This window comes from Rana temporaria, chromosome 3, assembly GCF_905171775.1.
Source record: "Rana temporaria chromosome 3, aRanTem1.1, whole genome shotgun sequence".
Classification (NCBI taxonomy): domain Eukaryota; kingdom Metazoa; phylum Chordata; class Amphibia; order Anura; family Ranidae; genus Rana; species Rana temporaria.
The window spans coordinates 33,825,576-33,844,026 of NC_053491.1; the positions used below are offsets into that span (position 1 = coordinate 33,825,576).

Below are 18,451 nucleotides of genomic sequence, written 5' to 3' on the forward strand. Positions count from 1 at the left end.
AATTTATATCTTTATGTTGTTGATGTTCCGCCTCTAAAGAAAATAGCTCCAGTTTTTACTTGCATTTATCTGGAACACGGCTGTCGTGTTTTAAAGAAATGCACATTTGGTTATGTTGCTAAATAAAAAGAAAATAATGAAAAATATGAAATCTGAACTCCAGGAATTATCTGTATTGTAAATAGTGTTGCTCACGAATATTCGTATTGCGAATATTCGGCTCGAATATGGCATATTCGAGTATTCGCGATATATTTCGAATTTCGCAATGAATATTCGCAATTCCGAATATTCAAATTTTTTCAATTTTATTTTTAAAACAGATCACATCCTATCGACGTCTAAAAGCATTGCTGGTATGATTAGAGACCCTGGGCCGAGTAGCTAAGCTGAGGCGATCCTTTTATGTTGCCGAATATAAAAAAAAAAAATTGTGAATTTTCGCTAATGCGAATGCGAAAATGATTGCGAATTTTCGATAACTGTGGTAGGAGAACTCTGATTGTCTCTGATGCAAAAGGGGGGGGGCTTTGTGTATGTTTCTGTTATGAATATTTGTATGTTTGATATTATTTTTTTTTGTAAGAAGGAAAAAATTGCGCATACCTTAAAAAAAGGGGAGAATACAGCAGCAACTAAAAAATGTTATACAACATAAATTAATACAAGACAGAAAATGGAGTCGCTGTACAAGAATAAAAAATATGTCTAGTGACAAGACATGTGGGCAAATTATAAAATAAGCAAGCGCAAATAACTTGTGAAATACACAGTGAAACAAATATATAAAGAAATATAGTCCCAATAATAGAAAAATAATCTTTCATAAAAATGTCTTTGATATGTGAAGTGAAAAAAAGTCCAAAGCATGCAGCATGAACGTGTTTAATCTTCAAGGTGTTTGATTGACAAACGGCTGTGACAGATGGATAGAGTAAAGAATCACCACCAATGCAAAACACTTTTTATTTTCTATTGTAAAATATCTAGAATATTCTGAGCCAATCAGAGTGCTCCTTCCGCATTTGCCGAATATTCGCAATTATTTTGTATTGTAAAATATCAAGAATATTCTGAGCCAATCAGAGTGCTCCTTCCGCATTTGCCGAATATTCGCAATTATTTTGTATTGTAAAATATCAAGAATATTCTGAGCCAATTAGAGTGCTCCTTCCGCATTTGCCGAATATTCGCAATGATTTTGTATTGTAAAATATCAAGAATATTCTGAGCCAATCAGAGTGCTCCTTCCGCATTTGCCGAATATTCGCAATTATTTTGTATTGTAAAATATCACGAATATTCTGAGCCAATCAGAGTGCTCCTTCTGCATTTGCCGAATATTCGCAATTATTTTGTATTGTAAAATATCAAGAATATTCTGAGCCAATCAGAGTGCTCCTTCCGCATTTGCCGAATATTCGCAATGATTTTGTATTGTAAAATATCAAGAATATTCTGAGCCAATCAGAGTGCTCCTTCCGCATTTGCCGAATATTCGCAATTATTTTGTATTGTAAAATATCACGAATATTCTGAGCCAATCAGAGTGCTCCTACCGCAGTTATCGAAAATTCGCAATTATTTTCGCATTCGCAATAGCAAAAATTCGCAATCATTTCATTTCGATAAAATATCACGAATATTCGAATTTAGCGAATATATCTCGAATATTCGACTATATATTCGAGATATATCGCGAAATCGAATATGGCGTATTCTGCTCAACACTAATTGTAAACTCACATTGGTCCAACTTGTCACACAGTAAGTATGCATATCTTATACTTGATGGGCCACAGGGGAGTTTGTTGGCGGAAAATGTTAAAGCATGCTATTCCACATTTGTTCGCGGAAAATCCGACAACAATTGTCTGATGGAGCGTACAAACGGTCGTATTTTCCGACAACAGCCTGTCATCACAAAATTCCCGGCAGAAATCGAATTGTGTGTACGGGCCTTAAAAGTGGCTTCTACTACAATTATAGCTGCAATCATCCTGCTTGGGTTTTGTAGTGGCTTCCTCTCTGCACACAGAACACTCAATACCTCCACTATTTGTAGAACACCTTGTTTTTTTTTTAATACAAGGCATTCTCTGATTGGATGGGGGTGGGGATCATGATGTCACTGTCCCTCCTCTTCACATCATCCAAAGAGAGAATACCTTATATTCATTGAAACACCTCCTGTGTTCTGTGTGCAGAGGGGAACCCAAACAAGTTGCAAAAGATCCAAGTATGGACAACTACAGTGATGCATGCTTTATATTGTGCAAAGCTAGATCAATGTAAGTATGCAATACAGATAATTACTGGACCACTTGAACACCAGACCTTTTTTCTAACACTTTTGTTTACATGTAAAAAATATGTATTTTTTGCTAGAAATTTACGTAGAACCCCCAAACATGATCTATTTTTTTTAAATCAGAGGCCCTAGAGAACAAATTGGTGGGTGTTGCAATTTGTTATGTCACTTATTTGTGCAGTGCCCCAAAAGAAAAACTCACCAGCCGCCACTGGAAAGGACACCCCCCCCTCTTCACAATTTCATATGGAAACATGTACAGCTGAGGCTGTCAAACTCTGGCTGTGTGCTGAAGTGGAGGTTGGGCCATCTCCCGAGACTGCTGTTGGCATAACCTGTCAGAAGTGATGCATGCATATAGCAGAGGAAGGAGAGAGGAGACAGAAATCCCTCTAGGTGCTTTGGATAGAACACTATAGATGGATATGCTTTATTCATTTTTAATTTCCGAGGTTTACAACCACTTCAAATAAAACTGCAACATTTGATTTAGATAGCAAGAGCATAGCATGTTTAAATAGATAGATAGATAGATAGATAGATAGATAGATAGATAGATAGATAGATAGATAGATAGATAGATAGATACTGGTAGATAGATAAAGCAAACATAATCCAACTACGCCACCTAGTGCACCCAGTGACGTGTAAACTATTATCTTTCACAAGCCTACAGTCAAAGCATAAAATTTCCGAAAACTCCTTTTTATTCCTTCCTTCAGATTAGACATTTTTTTACTTCCAGGTCCCCCCAACTGACCCTGAGCATCCCTACTGACTTTGAAGTGATGTGTTCTAGAGGCCCTCACGGACTTCACCAGATTTCCACTATCTACAAAATCGTACATTCAGCTTCCCCCCTCTCTCTGAAAATACCCATTCATACATGAGGAAGTGGACCCACATATTGAATAAGCCCATCTCATTGGGAGATTGGAGACAAATTTGTGACGCTGCCTCTGGGGTTTCTAGATGTGTAGCCCAGAAAGAAACTACATACAAAATACTTATGTTCTGGTACAGAACTCCTGAATTTCTAGCAGCGCATTACTTGACCCCACATAGCCAATGTTGGAGATGTGGCTCCTCTGTGGGTACCCATTTTCACATCTTCTGGGAGTGTCCTGTAATAACTCCCTTTCGGTCACAGGTCCATGATTTCCTGGAGAGGACCCTAGAGATAACCGTACCCTTTCAACCTCTATATATGTTATTGGGCCTACCTCTCCCAAAGATATCCAAAAATCTTTACAAACTAATGGCTTTTCTTTTATTGGCAGCCAAACGTGTCATTCCTCAATGCTGGAGAGCTACCTCCCCTCTCACTTTTGCACATTTTTTATCGACAATTGCTGATATTCAAAGGATGGAACGTCTTCCAGCTGTTATAGATGATTCTCTACCCAAGTTTCGAAGCTATTTGGAAGAAGTGGAATTCCTCTGACTTTAAGGCCTCGTACACTCGACAGAATCCATCAAGAAACTTTGTGGCAGAGCTTTTTTGACAAGGAAACCGGTCGTGTGTACGTTTCTCATCGAGGAAACTGTCAAGGAACTCGACAAGGAAAAAAGAGAACAAGTTCTCTTTTTCCTCGACGGGAGTCTCAATTTCCTCGTCGTGTTCCTCGTCGGGCTGGTTTTCGACGAGAAACACGATTGTGTGTATGCTAAGAAACCCGCGTATGCTCAGAATAAAGTATGAGATGGAAGCGCACCTTCGGTAAAAGTAGCGTTTGTAATGGAGATAGCACATTTTTCACGCTGTGACAGTCTGAAAAGTGCAAATCGTCTCTTACCAAACTTTTACTTAACACGCAGTAACATGAGATTAGCAAAAGCAGCCCCAAGGGTTGTGCCAGTGGAATCGAACTTCCCCTGCCATTGTATGTGTTGTACGTCACCGCGTTTGAGAACGAAGAGATTTTGTCTTGACCGTGTGTACGCAAAGCAAGCTTGTCGAGTTCCTCGACAAGCCTAACAAGGAACTCGTCGAGGAAAACAATGTGTCTCGTCCGACGAGTTCCTCGGTCGTGTGTACGAGGCCTAACACAGAACCTCACTCTACCCCACCATAACTGCTTATCCATTGTCCATGTCCAGGGGCGGACTGACCATTGAGTCACTCGGGCACTGCCCGAGGGCCACATGCCACTAGGGGGCCCCCATCAGGGTTGCCAGGCTCAGTAAAACCAGGGACAGTATGTAAAAATCTTTTATTTTTTTAGATCTGGCCCTGATATGTCCGAAACTGACATGCTTTTAATGTGAATATCCCAAGATTTTAGCTGCCCCGCCTCTGCACTGCCTCCTGGCATGGTGGCCATCTGTAAGCCAGAGGGGCCCCATAATCTTCTATTGCCCGGGGGCCCCATGAGTTGTCAGTCTGCCCCTGTCCATGTCCCTACAGATTTGTATAGTATGATTCTCTTCCTATAGGTAATAGACTGTTGATATATGCTTATGCTCAGCAGAGCCATGATAAGTTGTTCTTGTTGAACCCGCCACTTATTTTCTATCTTATGGTATAACTTTCTTGTATGCGACCAGACTTGTATGTTCCCTGCTAAAAATGTGATTGTTCCTAATATTTCAAATGTCTGGCTTATATAATTACTTTGTCTGATTTGAAAATCTATAAATAAATAATAAAAAAAAAAGATAGATAGACAGAGTAGATAATTATTTTATCCATACTGAAATGTCCTGGGCATGTAATCAAATTATAACTTGGACCCTTATCTCACACTTCTTTTATCTTTCCCCATTATACATTATAAATGTGTGCATGATATTTTTTTCTGGATATACACATACAGGACAGAAGATATACATTATTTGATACCATTAAGAAGGTTAAAAGGTTAAATATTGTTTAATTTTCATTCTGACCTAATATGGAGAAAAAATGTTCCCTTGTAATGTATGAACCTGAATTATTTCCAAGCTGACAGACATAATAACTACAGTAGGATCTCTTGCTGAGTGAACTCTTTTTGTCGGAGTGCCATCTTGGCTCATTTACGCTTTCAAAATGGCGGTTAGTCATTAAGCCCCTAAGTGAGCATCTGCTTCAGAAAGCCATGTTTAGAGTCTCTGGAGGTATAAGATGGAGATAGCATGAGCCTGTCAGACATTCTACTCAACCTTCTCCGTATGCAAACGTCTCAAAAAGCAATATATTGGCTATACCCTGAGGTTGCTTCCATCCTAGCCTCTTTATTAACATTAATGTTTTAGCCAAGTGGCTCAATAAAAATCTGTCATGAAACATGATTAGAATAATGTGAATCCAAACCAGTAATTGGAGGTAGCAAAGGCTAATTAGAATTGGTTTGCCATTCCTTCTGAATAATGTAATTAACTTGTCTGAATGAATGGCTTGCAAGACAGTGTTGGCCTATATTTATTAGAACAACTGTTTTATCAGTACTTGTATGATGCAGCAATCTGGTACATAAAATAATCGGTTGCAGCACTGTGCATTTGTGTTTGAAATTGTCTGTTGTCCCCAGGGCTGGGATAAGGGGTGGGCAGGGGTGGTGGCTGCCCTGGGTACTGTGATATCATGAGAGGTGGGGGTACCACAAGGAGAATGGAGGTGGGGATTTGTGTTGAGAAGGGGATTTGTGTTGAGAAGGGGAATTTGGGGAGTGGAAGGGGGTAATAATTTTTCTAGGAGGGCAAATTTGGGGAGATGTGCTAAGGGGCATATGTGTTGGGACGAGGGAAGATAATTTGTTCTAGGAGGAGAAATTTGGGGGGGCTATGCTATTATGGTGAAGGAGAAATATATTATTTTTTGGGGGGGGGGGTTAGTGCTAGTAGGGATGATTGCAGGGTATCTGTGCTAAGAGGGGAAGTGTGTGCTAGCACACATTTAGGAGAGGAGAATGTTTGCTGGAAAGGGGATTTTGAGTGTGGGGGGAGGATTCGTGCTAGGAGGGAGATTTACACTGACTGATAAAGCTTTTATATCTGGGGGGGGGGGGGGGCAATTTAGCATGTTCCCCCCAGACTCTAGATGACCTTGTCCAGGCATTGGTTGTCCTCTTTAATCACCATTGGGTGTGTAGAACTCCATTGAGGAACAGGTGTTGATTCAGTAAAGGCAAAATAGGTTCACTTTGCTAGGGATTTTCTAGTTTTCAAAGGCACTCTTTCTTAGCTTAGTGAATGAGATGAAGCTCTGTTGATCTCCATCATCCAATCATGTGCAAGCAAAAAATATTTATTTTCCCTTGTTTTTACTTCTCTTTGCACTTAATTGGGCATTCTTTGCAAAATGAATAATTACCACATTTACTAAGCTAGGGTAAAATGTCCTTGCAAACTTCAAATTCCATTGCAAAGTGAACATCTTGTTTGCCTTTAGTATATTGTATTAACCACAATGGGGTTGATTTACTAAAACTGAAGAGTGCAAAATCTGGTGCAGCTCTGCACAGAGACCAATCGGCTTACAGTTATTTTTTTATTTTTTTTAGGTCAAAGCTTAGTTTAACAAGCTGAAGTTAGAAGCTGATTGGCTACTATGCTAGACATGTGCATTCGTTTTCATCCGAATGCATTTTCGTCCGAATTTCAGGTATTTTTGTTACGGGCCTTTAAAGGGGTTCAACTTAAAGGGGTTGTAAGGACAAAAATATGTTCCTCTTAAATTAAAGTCTGACAGTAGCTGATAAAGTAAAAAGTGATGTTTTGCATTATAACTAGTTTGATACCTGTTGAAATGGAGCTATTTTATTCACCTCCAGCACTCCTGAATCTTTATTCTCACTGACTTCCTGGTTTGCGTTGCGCATTCTTTCTTGCAATATCACAGCCTAATGGGAACTACAGTTCCCATTAGGCTTAGCCTCCATGGGATAAGAGAGCATCTTCACGCAGGGCTGTAGTCCTAGGGAGGGGGTGAGCACATTCTGCTTTCCACCATGCAAAACAGCTCAGATGTTGGTGGATCATGTCCTGTGTCCTGCTCGGCTGGGATACGAGTGAGGGCAAGATGGCCCCCACCCGTCTCCATAGCAGGGCGGAAGCAACGTCAAAACGTCACTTCCGCCCATGCTTCTTAAAGGCATATTTTCTTGTTGTCATTTTTTCAAATTACCATTTTTTTTTTTTTTTGCATTTTAGTCTTAAATATGAGATCTGAGGTCTTTTTGACCACATATCTCATATTTAAGAGGACCTGTCATGTTTTTTCTATTACAAGGGATGTTTACATTCCTTGTAATAGGAATAAAAGTGACCCATCTTTTTATTTTTATTTTTTTTTAGTGTAAAAATTAATAAAATAATTAAAAATAAATAAGAAATCAACATTTTTATATTTTAAAGCGCCTCGTTCCCTTGAGCTCGCGCGCAGAATCGAACGCATACGTGATTAGAGCCCGCATATGAAAACTGTGTTCAAACCACACAAGTGAGGTATCACCACGATCGTTAGAGCGAGAGCAATAATTCTAGCCCTCCTCTGTAACTCAAAAGATGCAACCTATAGAATATTTTAAAAGTCGCCTATGGAGATTTTAGGGTAAAAGTTTGACGCCATTCCACGAGCGGGCGCAATTTTGAAGCGTGACATGTTGGGTATCATTTTACTCGGCGGACCATTATCTTTCATAATATAAAAAAAATTGGCTAACTTTACTGTTGTCTTTTTTTTTATTCAAAAAAGCTATTTTTTCCCAAAAAAGTGCACTTGTAAGACCGCGGCGCAAATACGGTGTGACAAAAAATATTGCAAGGACCGCCATTTTATTCTCTAGGGTGTTAGAAAAAATATATATAATGTTTGGGGGTTCTAAGTAATTTTCTAGCAAAAAAAAAAACTGTTTTAATCTTGTAAACATCAAGTCTGAAAAACAGGCAAGGTCCTTAAGTGGGAAGAAGGCTATAGCGTTTTTTTTGTTGAATGCCATCTTGGTTCCTCTACCTTTTCAAAATGGAGCCAAAGTGAGCATCTTCTTCAGAAAACCATTTTTTGAGTTTGTATTTTTGCAGGTATGAAATGGAGGGCTGGTAGCTGTGTTTTTGTTGTGACCATTACTGCCATAGTTACAGATGAGTTTGTATCCACTGGTATGTGTACCCTTTGATTCCTCTCTAGAATACATCAAGGAGGTTTTGTTGCTGGACAGGCATTTTCACAGGTTTTAAAATGCAGATAAAGTCATTACTTGAGCCCAATTGGCCAGTATTCTGCAGTTCACCAAAGAGACGGGGGTTCCCTATAGGAGAGGATATTCCCCCGGGTTAAGAAATCCAAGTGTAAAAGTCAAAGAGAGTGCCAAATGAAGAAATGATTGGGACTCAAACATCTTTATTGTTAAACTGTTTACAACAAGCAGGGCAAAAGACCATCAACATGTTTCAGGTGTCAAGTCTTGTACACATGCTCAGTTTACTTGGCAAGAACCAGCAAGAAAACTGCTGGCAGAGTTCTCTTGCTGAGTATACCGTGCGTGTGTACAAGGCTTTCAGGTTTCTCATCAAGAAAACTGCCTAAAATCTAGACGAGAAAAATCAAGAACCTGCTCTCTATTTTCTCGTTGTGATTCTCGGCAGTGTTTTCCGAGTGCCGAGAAACCCAAGAGTGTGTATACTTACCTGTCATCGTGGAAACCCGCACATGCTCGAAATGACTTTGATGCATGCACGGTAGCTTCCTAGGCATAGGTAGGGTGCAGCAAGATGGCGCCGATGGCATCGAATCGTTCCTGCCATTCAAAAGTACCGTGGTTCTTTTGAATGGAGTGTATGTACACTCGGGCGGCAAGAGGTTCTTGCCAAGAATCTCGTCAGGAAAAACAACGTTTTTATTTCTGACGAGATTCTGGCCCGTGTGTACAGGGCTTCACACAATCCCTCTTCATCAGGGTTTGGTAAAATGGCAGAATGTTCAATTGACTGAAACGCCCACCTAACCAGACTGATCTGCAGGCAGAGGATGTTATAAATGATAATCAGCATTCCTGTTCTGGTAAGCTTAAACACCAGCACTGACTGTCATTTATAATATCCTCTGCCATGATTTAGCATTCTGCCATTACACTCAGTCCTGATGGATTGCGTGGCCCCCAAAATGCAAGGCTATAGCGTTTTTGTTGTTGAATGCCATCTTGGTTCCTCTACCTTTTCAAAATGGAGCCAAAGTGAGCATCTTCTTCAGAAAACCATTTTTTGAGTTTCTACAGGTATGAAATGGAGGGCTGGTAGCTGTGTTTTTGTTGTGACCATTACTACCATAGTTACAGATGAGTTTGTATCCACTGGCATGTGTACCCTTTGATTGCTCTCTAGAATACATCAAGGAGGTTTTGGTTTTGTTGCTGGACAGGCATTTTCACAGGTTTTAAAATGCAGATAAAGTCATTACTTGAGCCCAATTGGCCAGTATTCTGCAGTTCACCAAAGAGACGGGGGTTCCCTATAGGAGAGGATATTCCCCCGGGTTAAGAAATCCAAGTGTAAAAGTCAAAGAGAGTGCCAAATGAAGAAATGATTGGGACTCAAACATCTTTATTGTTAAACTGTTTACAACAAGCAGGGCAAAAGACCATCAACATGTTTCAGGTGTCAAGTCTTGTACACACGCTCAGTTTACTTGGCAAGAACCAGCAAGAAAACTGCTGGCAGAGTTTTCTTGCTGAGTATACCGTGCATGTGTACAAGGCTTTCAGGTTTCTCATCAAGAAAACTGCCTTAAATCTAGACGAGAAAAATCAAGAACCTGCTCTCTATTTTCTCGTCGTGATTCTCGGCAGTGTTTTCCGAGTGCCGAGAAACCCGAGAGTGTGTATACTTACCTGTCACCGTGGAAACCCGTGCATGCTCGAAATGACTTTGACGCATGCACGGAAGCTTCCTAGGCATAGGTAGGGTGCAGCAAGATGGCGCCGATGGCATCGAATCGTTCCTGCCATTCAAAAGTACCGTGGTTCTTTTGAATGGAGTGTATGTACACTCGGGCGGCAAGAGGTTCTTGCCAAGAATCTCGTCAGGAAAAACAACGTTTTTATTTCTGACGAGATTCTGGCCCGTGTGTACAGGGCTTCACACAATCCCTCTTCATCAGGGTTTGGTAAAATGGCAGAATGTTCAATGGACTGAAACGCCCCCCTAACCAGACTGATCTGCAGGCAGAGGATGTTATAAATGATAATCAGCATTCCTGTTCTGGTAAGCTTAAACACCAGCACTGACTGTCATTTATAATATCCTCTGCCATGATTTAGCATTCTGCCATTACACTCAGTCCTGATGGATTGCGTGGCCCCCAAAATGCAAGGGTGGTCCTTTGTACTGCTTGTTGTAATCAATTGAAAAATAAAGACTTCTAACTCATGAGGATTTTCGACCTATTAATCTAGAATACAACTGGCAGGTTCAAGATGTACTCTTTGTGATAGTAATTATGTTAGTAAAGCTAAGAAACACTGATGTAGATAATTGTTTTCTCTACATTATCTTCTATTCTGTTGTTTGCAAGGGCACAATTTCTATAATATTTTAAACTACAAATGACCAGATCTTAAAAGGTAACAGTGTTGTATAACTACATTTGATTCGTAGGGCTTCTATTATGGTGACTAGATGTGTGATGTCTATTTACTTGGTTGTGTAAATCAACATGAAATAATTGTCTACATTCTGAAATATCAAAATTAAGGTCACTACTTCCTCTGATTGGTATCACACAGGGAAATAACAGCTATTGCATGCCTCACTAAAGTCTTTTCTTTTGCATCTGTTACCTTGACAGCAACAAGCATCTTGTCTTTGGTTGGACTGAGGTTATAACACTCAGCAAGGAACACCTTCCCGAACGCTCCTTCCCCGAGTTCTCTCATCAGAACAATGTCTCTTCTCTTTATATATTGAACATCTACATTAAAGGAAACAAAGACAACACAAATACATTTAGAATATTTCAAAGCTAAAACGCCAAATAGAAAAACATTTGACACTTTTCCAATACACCTAAATGGATTACACTTATATGGGGGAGGTGGGAAAGGGTTCTGTTCATGAGCAGATTACTGGGATGGGCCCAATACGTAATTTTACTATGTCATTTATCTGAAAAAGAATATCATGACAAAAGTCAGAAGTGATAAGGAAGGATACAAAACAATTCTCCTGCGCTTGGGTGCTGAGTCTAGAGGTGTGTGGTGCAGTCAGCCCTTTTGTATGGAATGTCAATGGCCTTGCTGCCCTCCTCAGAACAATGTCCTTGGAAATGAAACATATTTAAAGAATGGAGGGTGCATTGACCTTGTAAAATAATTTTAATAGAGGTAAACAGCAATGATCATACTCACATAGAAACGTGGTATACAAGCAACGCAACAGGAATAACGAAGGGTAACTCTTGGGTCTATAGTAAGAACTGAGGATGTTGGGGGACCAGACGGTATTGCAGGATGGCTAACGCGTTCCGAGGGAGGACCCTCTTCCTCAGAGCCAATGAGTTACCCAAGACCCAAGAGTTACCGCTTGTTATTGCTGTTGCATTGATATTCTTTTATACCACGTTTCTGTGATTATGTTCATTGCTGTTTACCTCTATTAAAATTATTTTTGGTAATGCACAAGGTCGGTGCGCCCTCCATTCTTTTTATATGTGATTAGGAAGGATACAGGAGTTATTATTTCTAGAAAATATCTGCTCATTGAAAAGCCATCTTGGAGCTTGGTTCAGTATTTTGCCTAGGTTGACATGATGTCAATAGCCTGTTGCAGGCAGAAGGAAGTATTTCCTTAAGCTGGTCTTGGATGAACCTCTTTTTTTTCTCAGTTGGAGGGCTAAAAAAAATATGTGTTTCTCCATCCACACAATCGAGGTGTATAGATGAATCCTCCCTGCTGAGATATTGTAATCTGACAGCAGGGAGTCTCTGCTGTCAGATTACATTTATCACCGGCTGCAGCCCATTAGATAAATATACCAATGGTTAACACTTCAGGTAATATGAGAATACTCCTAAAAATGCTTAAAGGGATACTAAATGTTCAGCTTTTAAAACAAAAACAAAAAACAAACATGTCATACTCACCTTCTCTGTGCAATGGTTTCGCACAGAGCAGCGCCAATATTCCTCTTCTCAGTTCCCCTGCCCGAACATCAGATCTCTCCCCCTGCGGAATGCCCCCAGTACAAGCTGCTCTCTCTTGGGGTGCTCGTGTGTGTTCTCTACCGCCCCCTGCTCCATCCACTGGCTGTAATTGATTCCCGCTGCTGTGTCTCAGCCAATGAGGAGGGAGAGACGCGGGAGATCAGCTGCTCGCAAGCACATTGCTGGATCTGGATTGGGATCAAGTAAGTATTAGATCCCTTTCACACTGGGGCGTGGGCCGTGTTAGCGGTAAAGCATTGCTAGTTGTTGTGGCGCTTTACCAGTGCAGTGCGGGTGGGAGCGGGTGCTTTTAACTCCAAATAAGGGGTTAACAAGGGGTTAAAAGTGCCCAAAAAGCGCCACTGACGATGGCAGGGTTGGTGCAGGAGTGGTGTATACATCGCTCCTGCATCGCCCCAAAGACGCTGCTTGCAGGACTTTTTTTCCCTACCTGTAAGTGCACCGCCCCAGTGTGAGAGCACTTAGGCTTTCACACTGGGAAGTAAAAGTAGTGCATTGCACATTACTGTTAAGCCATCATCGCTTTATACAGTCTATCCCCCAGGGTCAATAGTATTCACTAAGGGGACTCTGACATCCAGCTCGCAACTCCCTGAATGTCTGCTGCAGCTACTCCTCTAGCTTCTGCACACCTCTCCCAGGACCTCCAGCAAAATAGCACTCACAACAGAGAACACATGGCCTGGCCTAAAAGACCTTTTGCAACTCACTCTGAAGCCTCGTACACACGACCGAGGAACTCGACGGGCGAAACATATAGTTTTCCTCGTCGAGTTCCTTGTTAGGCTTTTGAGGAACTCAACAAGGCAAGTTTCTCCATTCCCGTCAAGGAAAAGGAAGACATGCTCTCTTTTTGGTTCGACGGGATCCTCTACAGTTTCCTCGTCGAAAAATGTACACAAGACCGGTTTCCTTGGCAAAAAAAAAAAATCCCAGCAAGTTTCTTGATGATTTTTGCCAAGAAACTCGGTCGTGTGTACGAGGCCTCAGACTTTTTCCATCGGATTTTCCGATCGTATGTAGTTTTTTTATCGGAAATTTCGATAAATTCCATCAGAGTTTAGATATAGAACATGTTCTATTTTTTTCCAATGGAATACTGTGGGAATTCCAATGTGATTTTTCCGGGCAAAAGCCTGATCGTGTGTATGCGGCATTAGCTTCCACCAAGCGTAAAGTGACAGAAAGATTACATTTGGCTTTTATGGGTGTAGAACTATCTCACCCTGACCTTCTGCGCTGTCCAGGACATCTGCAAAGCTGACTACATATGCATGCTGGTGGGGTATCTGGCTCCCATGTCCCCACTAACTTGAGCTCCTCCCATCCTGTCTTGTATTATTATATGTGACTAGACCCATGACATCATGGCAGGAAGGTTTTATCCAAAAGGGGACCTGATTACATGATAATTACTATTGCCACACTATTTTGGGACAGAGCTGCTTAGTGGTAGACTAGTCAACTGCATCTAAGAAAAAGGAGGAAAAGGTATTCCAAAGGAAAATTCTTCAGAGAGGAACAAACATAATTACAGTAATAAAATTCTTTATTGAGTTTCCACATTAACTAACAAAATATTGAATACATACACCCACCTCAACCACATTTAGTTAAAATGTAGACAATTGTCTTGATTGAACACAGGTGGCCAACACAACCAGCCCTACACATCTCACATCCCTCCTGCAGGAATAAACCTCTCATAACAATGTAACTAAAAATATATGTAAATGGAGATGAAAACAATATTTACTGGGTATATTTATTTTGATAGTATAGAGAATTCGTGCTATTTAGCTCCAATAGGGTATATTTATTAAAATAAATATGCTTGTTAGATCATGTGGAAACTCAATAAAGCATGTAGTACTGTAATTCTGTTTGTTCCTCTCTGATGAATTTTCTTTTGGAATACATTTTCCTCCTTTTTCTTATATGTTCAATCTATTCAGAAGAATACACCCCCAGGGTTTAACTTTCTAGGTACCCCTCGGGTGATGAAATGGGGGGTTAAGCTTCATTATTTAATATATACCCCTATTTGGTCTTGACTTAATTGAATGTGCTACGGTGTTCTTCTTGTGTTTTTGTTCCCTAGTCAACTGCATCTGCCTACACAGTCATGAAGCCTCTTGGGATGTGTCCTATCCTGGGAGGCTGTGGTCACCAAGAACTATGTATTCCTCCCCTAGGTGAGGAAAGAGAATGAAAAGGAGAAAGACGAAAAAAAGTACTCACCCCCAACAAAAAAAAAAGAATTCTGAAAACAGTTGGGGAAGAATGATAAGACAAACACAATGACGGCGCAAAAGAGGGAAATTTGAACCACAATACCACAAAAAGTGGATAAATAAATAATTATAAAAAGGGAAGGGGAGGAAGGGAAACAAAAAGACCAGTGACTGAATTATAATAAAGAGGATGGTAATGAAAGTCCCAATATTTAAAGTTGGTATATAAACAGTTCAGGATGACTTATACACTGTGGCAGCACTTTGGAGAGTGAAGCAAGACACTGTAATAGCAAAAACAAAAAGAAAAAATGCGCCCACTAAGTGCAGTATGTCTGATAATATGGAATTTATTAATTAAAACAGAAAAATGACTACTTACTAAAAAAGTAGTACAAAATGCGCTCAAAAAAAGGGAAGTGTAGTCACTGTGGATCGTCAGCCGATGATGGTGGCTTCTCTGGTGAAGGTTTTGTTGACTGATGTCCAGGGAAGAAGCGTGGCAGAGCACTGCGGGCACAGCGAAACCCGGAAGTGACTGTTCGGCGGTGTGCGTTCCAGCCTGGAGCACACACGGCTCTCAGCGACAAGAAGTGACGTCAGGCAGGGGCTCGTGGTGATGACGCGTTTCAATGCTTCCGCATTTTCATCAGATCTAATGGGAGGAGGAGACTGGCATGCTTATATATGCTGTGTGGAGCGAAATGGTGTTTGTCTCCGATATATGTGCTATGAAGAAGCTGGGGGTGTAGTCCCGGATTTTCCCACTGTAGGGCGCTGTGTCTGTTCACTTCCGGGTACAACCTAAAATCTTTTAGGTTGTACCCGGAACATATATTGGAGACAGACCCCATTTCGCTCCACACAGCATATATAAGCATGCCAGTCTCCTCCTCCCATTAGATCTGATGAAAATCCGGAAGCATTGAAACGCGTCATCACCACGAGCCCCTGCCTGACGTAATTTCTTGTCGCCGAGAACCGTGTGCGCTCCAGGCTGGAACTCACGCCGCCGAACAGACACTTCCGGTTTTTGTTGTGCCCGCAGTGCTCTGCCACGCTTATTCCCTGGACAGCAATCAACAAAACCTTCACCAGAGAAGCCACCATCATCGGCTGACGATCCACAGTGACTACACTTCCCTTTTTATGAGCGCATTTTGTACTACTTTTTAGTGAGTAGCCATTTGGCTGTTTTAATTAATAAATTCCATATTATCAGACATACTGCACTTAGTAGGCGCATTTTTTCTTTTTGTTGAAGAATGATAAGGCATCTGAGTTTAATTTTCTGATGAAACTTTGCTTTAAATCTTATTAACGACAATCAATGGACACATTACACTACAAAATAAAAAAAATCACTGCGGTTTTCAATCCCCTGTACTAAAGTCTGTTTACTGCAAAATATCATGTAAGGCAGGAGGAAGTCTCCACTTCCACACAGTATGGGGCTACATTTAACTTCTTGATTGTATTACTTTTTTTAAGGGTCATTGAAGAAGCATGAACTCTGAAAGTATCAGAATCACTCAGGAAGGTTAAACCAGAGATGCATGACATGTGTAGCTTTAAATGTGGACCCCGGAGGGATTTCTACGCCTCATGCTTCAAGGTATTGTATATCAGATGTATAACAGAGCAGCACTAAACACTTTTTTTTTTCCAAAAGACATAACAGCAAGACAATCTTAGTAGGAACACAAAACTTTCTATGAATAGGGAAAAAAAAAAATTTTGGCCGGGATTCAGAAAGGACTTACGACGACGTATCTCCAGATACGCCGTCGTAAGTCCAAATGTGCGCCGTCGTATCTATGCGCTTATTCAGGAAATCAGATACGCCGGAATTTTGCCAAGATACGACCAATGTAAGTCTCCTTACGCCGTCGTATCTTGGGTGCATATTTACGCTGGCCGCTAGGGGCGCTTCCGTAGATTTACGTGTTGAATATGTAAATGAGCTAGATACGGTCATGTTAAGGTATGGACGTTGGAAACGTCGGAACAGACGTTGTATTTTACGTAGTTTACGTAAGTCGTACGTGAATGGGGCTGGGCGTAGGTTACGTTCACGTCGTATGAATGGAGCCGGCGTATCTTAGGGAGTAAATTCGACGTGATTCTGAGCATGAGCGCGCCTGCGCCGTTCGTTTGGCCATGCATTTACATGGGGTCACGCTTCATTATAATACTACACTCCCACTGCCTTGCTACTTTGAATTAGGCAGGCTTACGCCTGCCATTTTACGTTACGCCAGCGAAAGAATGGGAGAAAGTGCTTTGTGAATACAGTACGTGCCTCTCCGTGTGCTACGCCTATCTAAAGATGCGCCGATCTCTCTGAATCCCGGCCTTTGTGTTTTTACCATGCTATTTTCAATCACATACACAGGCACTTAAAGTGGAAGTAATCTCTCCTATCGTTTTCAGCCAAGGAGGCTGCCATCTTGGCATCTGTCAACTTCAACTGCCATGATGCTGCACATGTGATCAGTTTTGACACCAGCCATTGGATGGCTTGACAGTTTGGTTAAGAGCACAACCATTGTGAAGCATTTCCAGCATGCCATAAACGTTACTGTTTTTTTTAAAAACTATTAAATCAATGGGTTTACTTGATGCTTAAAGCGGAGTTCCACCCAAAAATGGAACTTGCACTTTAAGGGAAGGTAACACACTGACATGCCTCATTTGGCATGTCATTTTTTTTGGGGGGGGAGAGCGGAAACCCTCTTTTTAGAGAGTTCCAGCTCCCACTTCCTCCAGGGGCACCGCGGCGCCAGAAGGAAGTTCACCTCTTCCCCCTTCCTCTCTGCAATCATCTGGGACATGTTGCAGGTCACAGATGATTGCCCGGCCAGACACAGTGCGCAGCGTGGCTCGCGCATGCGCAGTGTGTGATTAGCTGTGAAGCCACAGCCAGGCGCCCACAGTGACAATGCTGGCTCCGCAGAGAGAAGGGGGAGATGAGTGGGGCTTCGTTCCCCCGCATCGCTGGACCCTGGGACAGGTAAGTGTCCGATTATTAAGTCAGCAGCTGCTGTATTAGTAGCTGCTGACTTTTAATATTCTGATTTAACCCTCCTGGCAGTATTCCCAAGCGTGACTCGGGGTGGATTTTTTGTGCCAAAATCGGTAACCCCGAGTCACGCTCGGGGTAGCTATGCAGAGCCTGCAGCGCGCGCTGGCTTACCTCGTTCCTGGATACAGCGATGCCACCGCGCTGTGTGAGCGAGCGGGACATCGCTCGATTCACACAGTGTCCTCCTGTGCCGCCGATCTCCGTTCCCTGCGACGTTACGACGCACGGGGGCGGAGATCGGCGCCAAATTCAAAAAGGTAAACAAACACTATACATACAGTATACTGTAATCTTATAGATTACAGTACTGTATGTAAAAAATACACACCCCCTTGTCCCTAGTGGTCTGCCCAGTGTCCTACATGTACTTTTATATAATAAAAACGTTTCTTTCTCCCTGCAAACTGTATATTGTCCATAGCAACCAAAAGTGTCCCTTTATGTCAAAAATGGTTTTAGATCAGCTAGAAAACAGCGATAATAAATTATAATCACTTGCAGAATTGTGCGATAGCGATTTGTGGGGAAATTCGTCATAAAAAAATAATAATAATGACAGCGACAATTCTGCAACTGAGCAAATTTCAGTGATTTTGAGTTGATTACATTATTGAATATTTTTTAGAATTATATTATTATTTGTTATAATTATTTAAAATTATTTATTATATTATAATTTATA

General features: G+C 41.3%; 1 protein-coding gene across 2 annotated transcripts in view; it reads right to left on the minus strand.

Annotated features, from left to right (window-relative positions):
* NTRK3 (neurotrophic receptor tyrosine kinase 3) overlaps positions 1–18,451 on the minus strand; it is a 936,199-nt gene that overhangs the window by 136,214 nt on the left and 781,534 nt on the right. For both annotated transcript variants that reach the window (XM_040342395.1, XM_040342396.1), the window contains one exon: positions 11,068–11,198. In XM_040342395.1, coding sequence (XP_040198329.1) covers positions 11,068–11,198 — 131 coding nt within the window. The remainder of the gene's footprint in view (positions 1–11,067; positions 11,199–18,451) is intronic.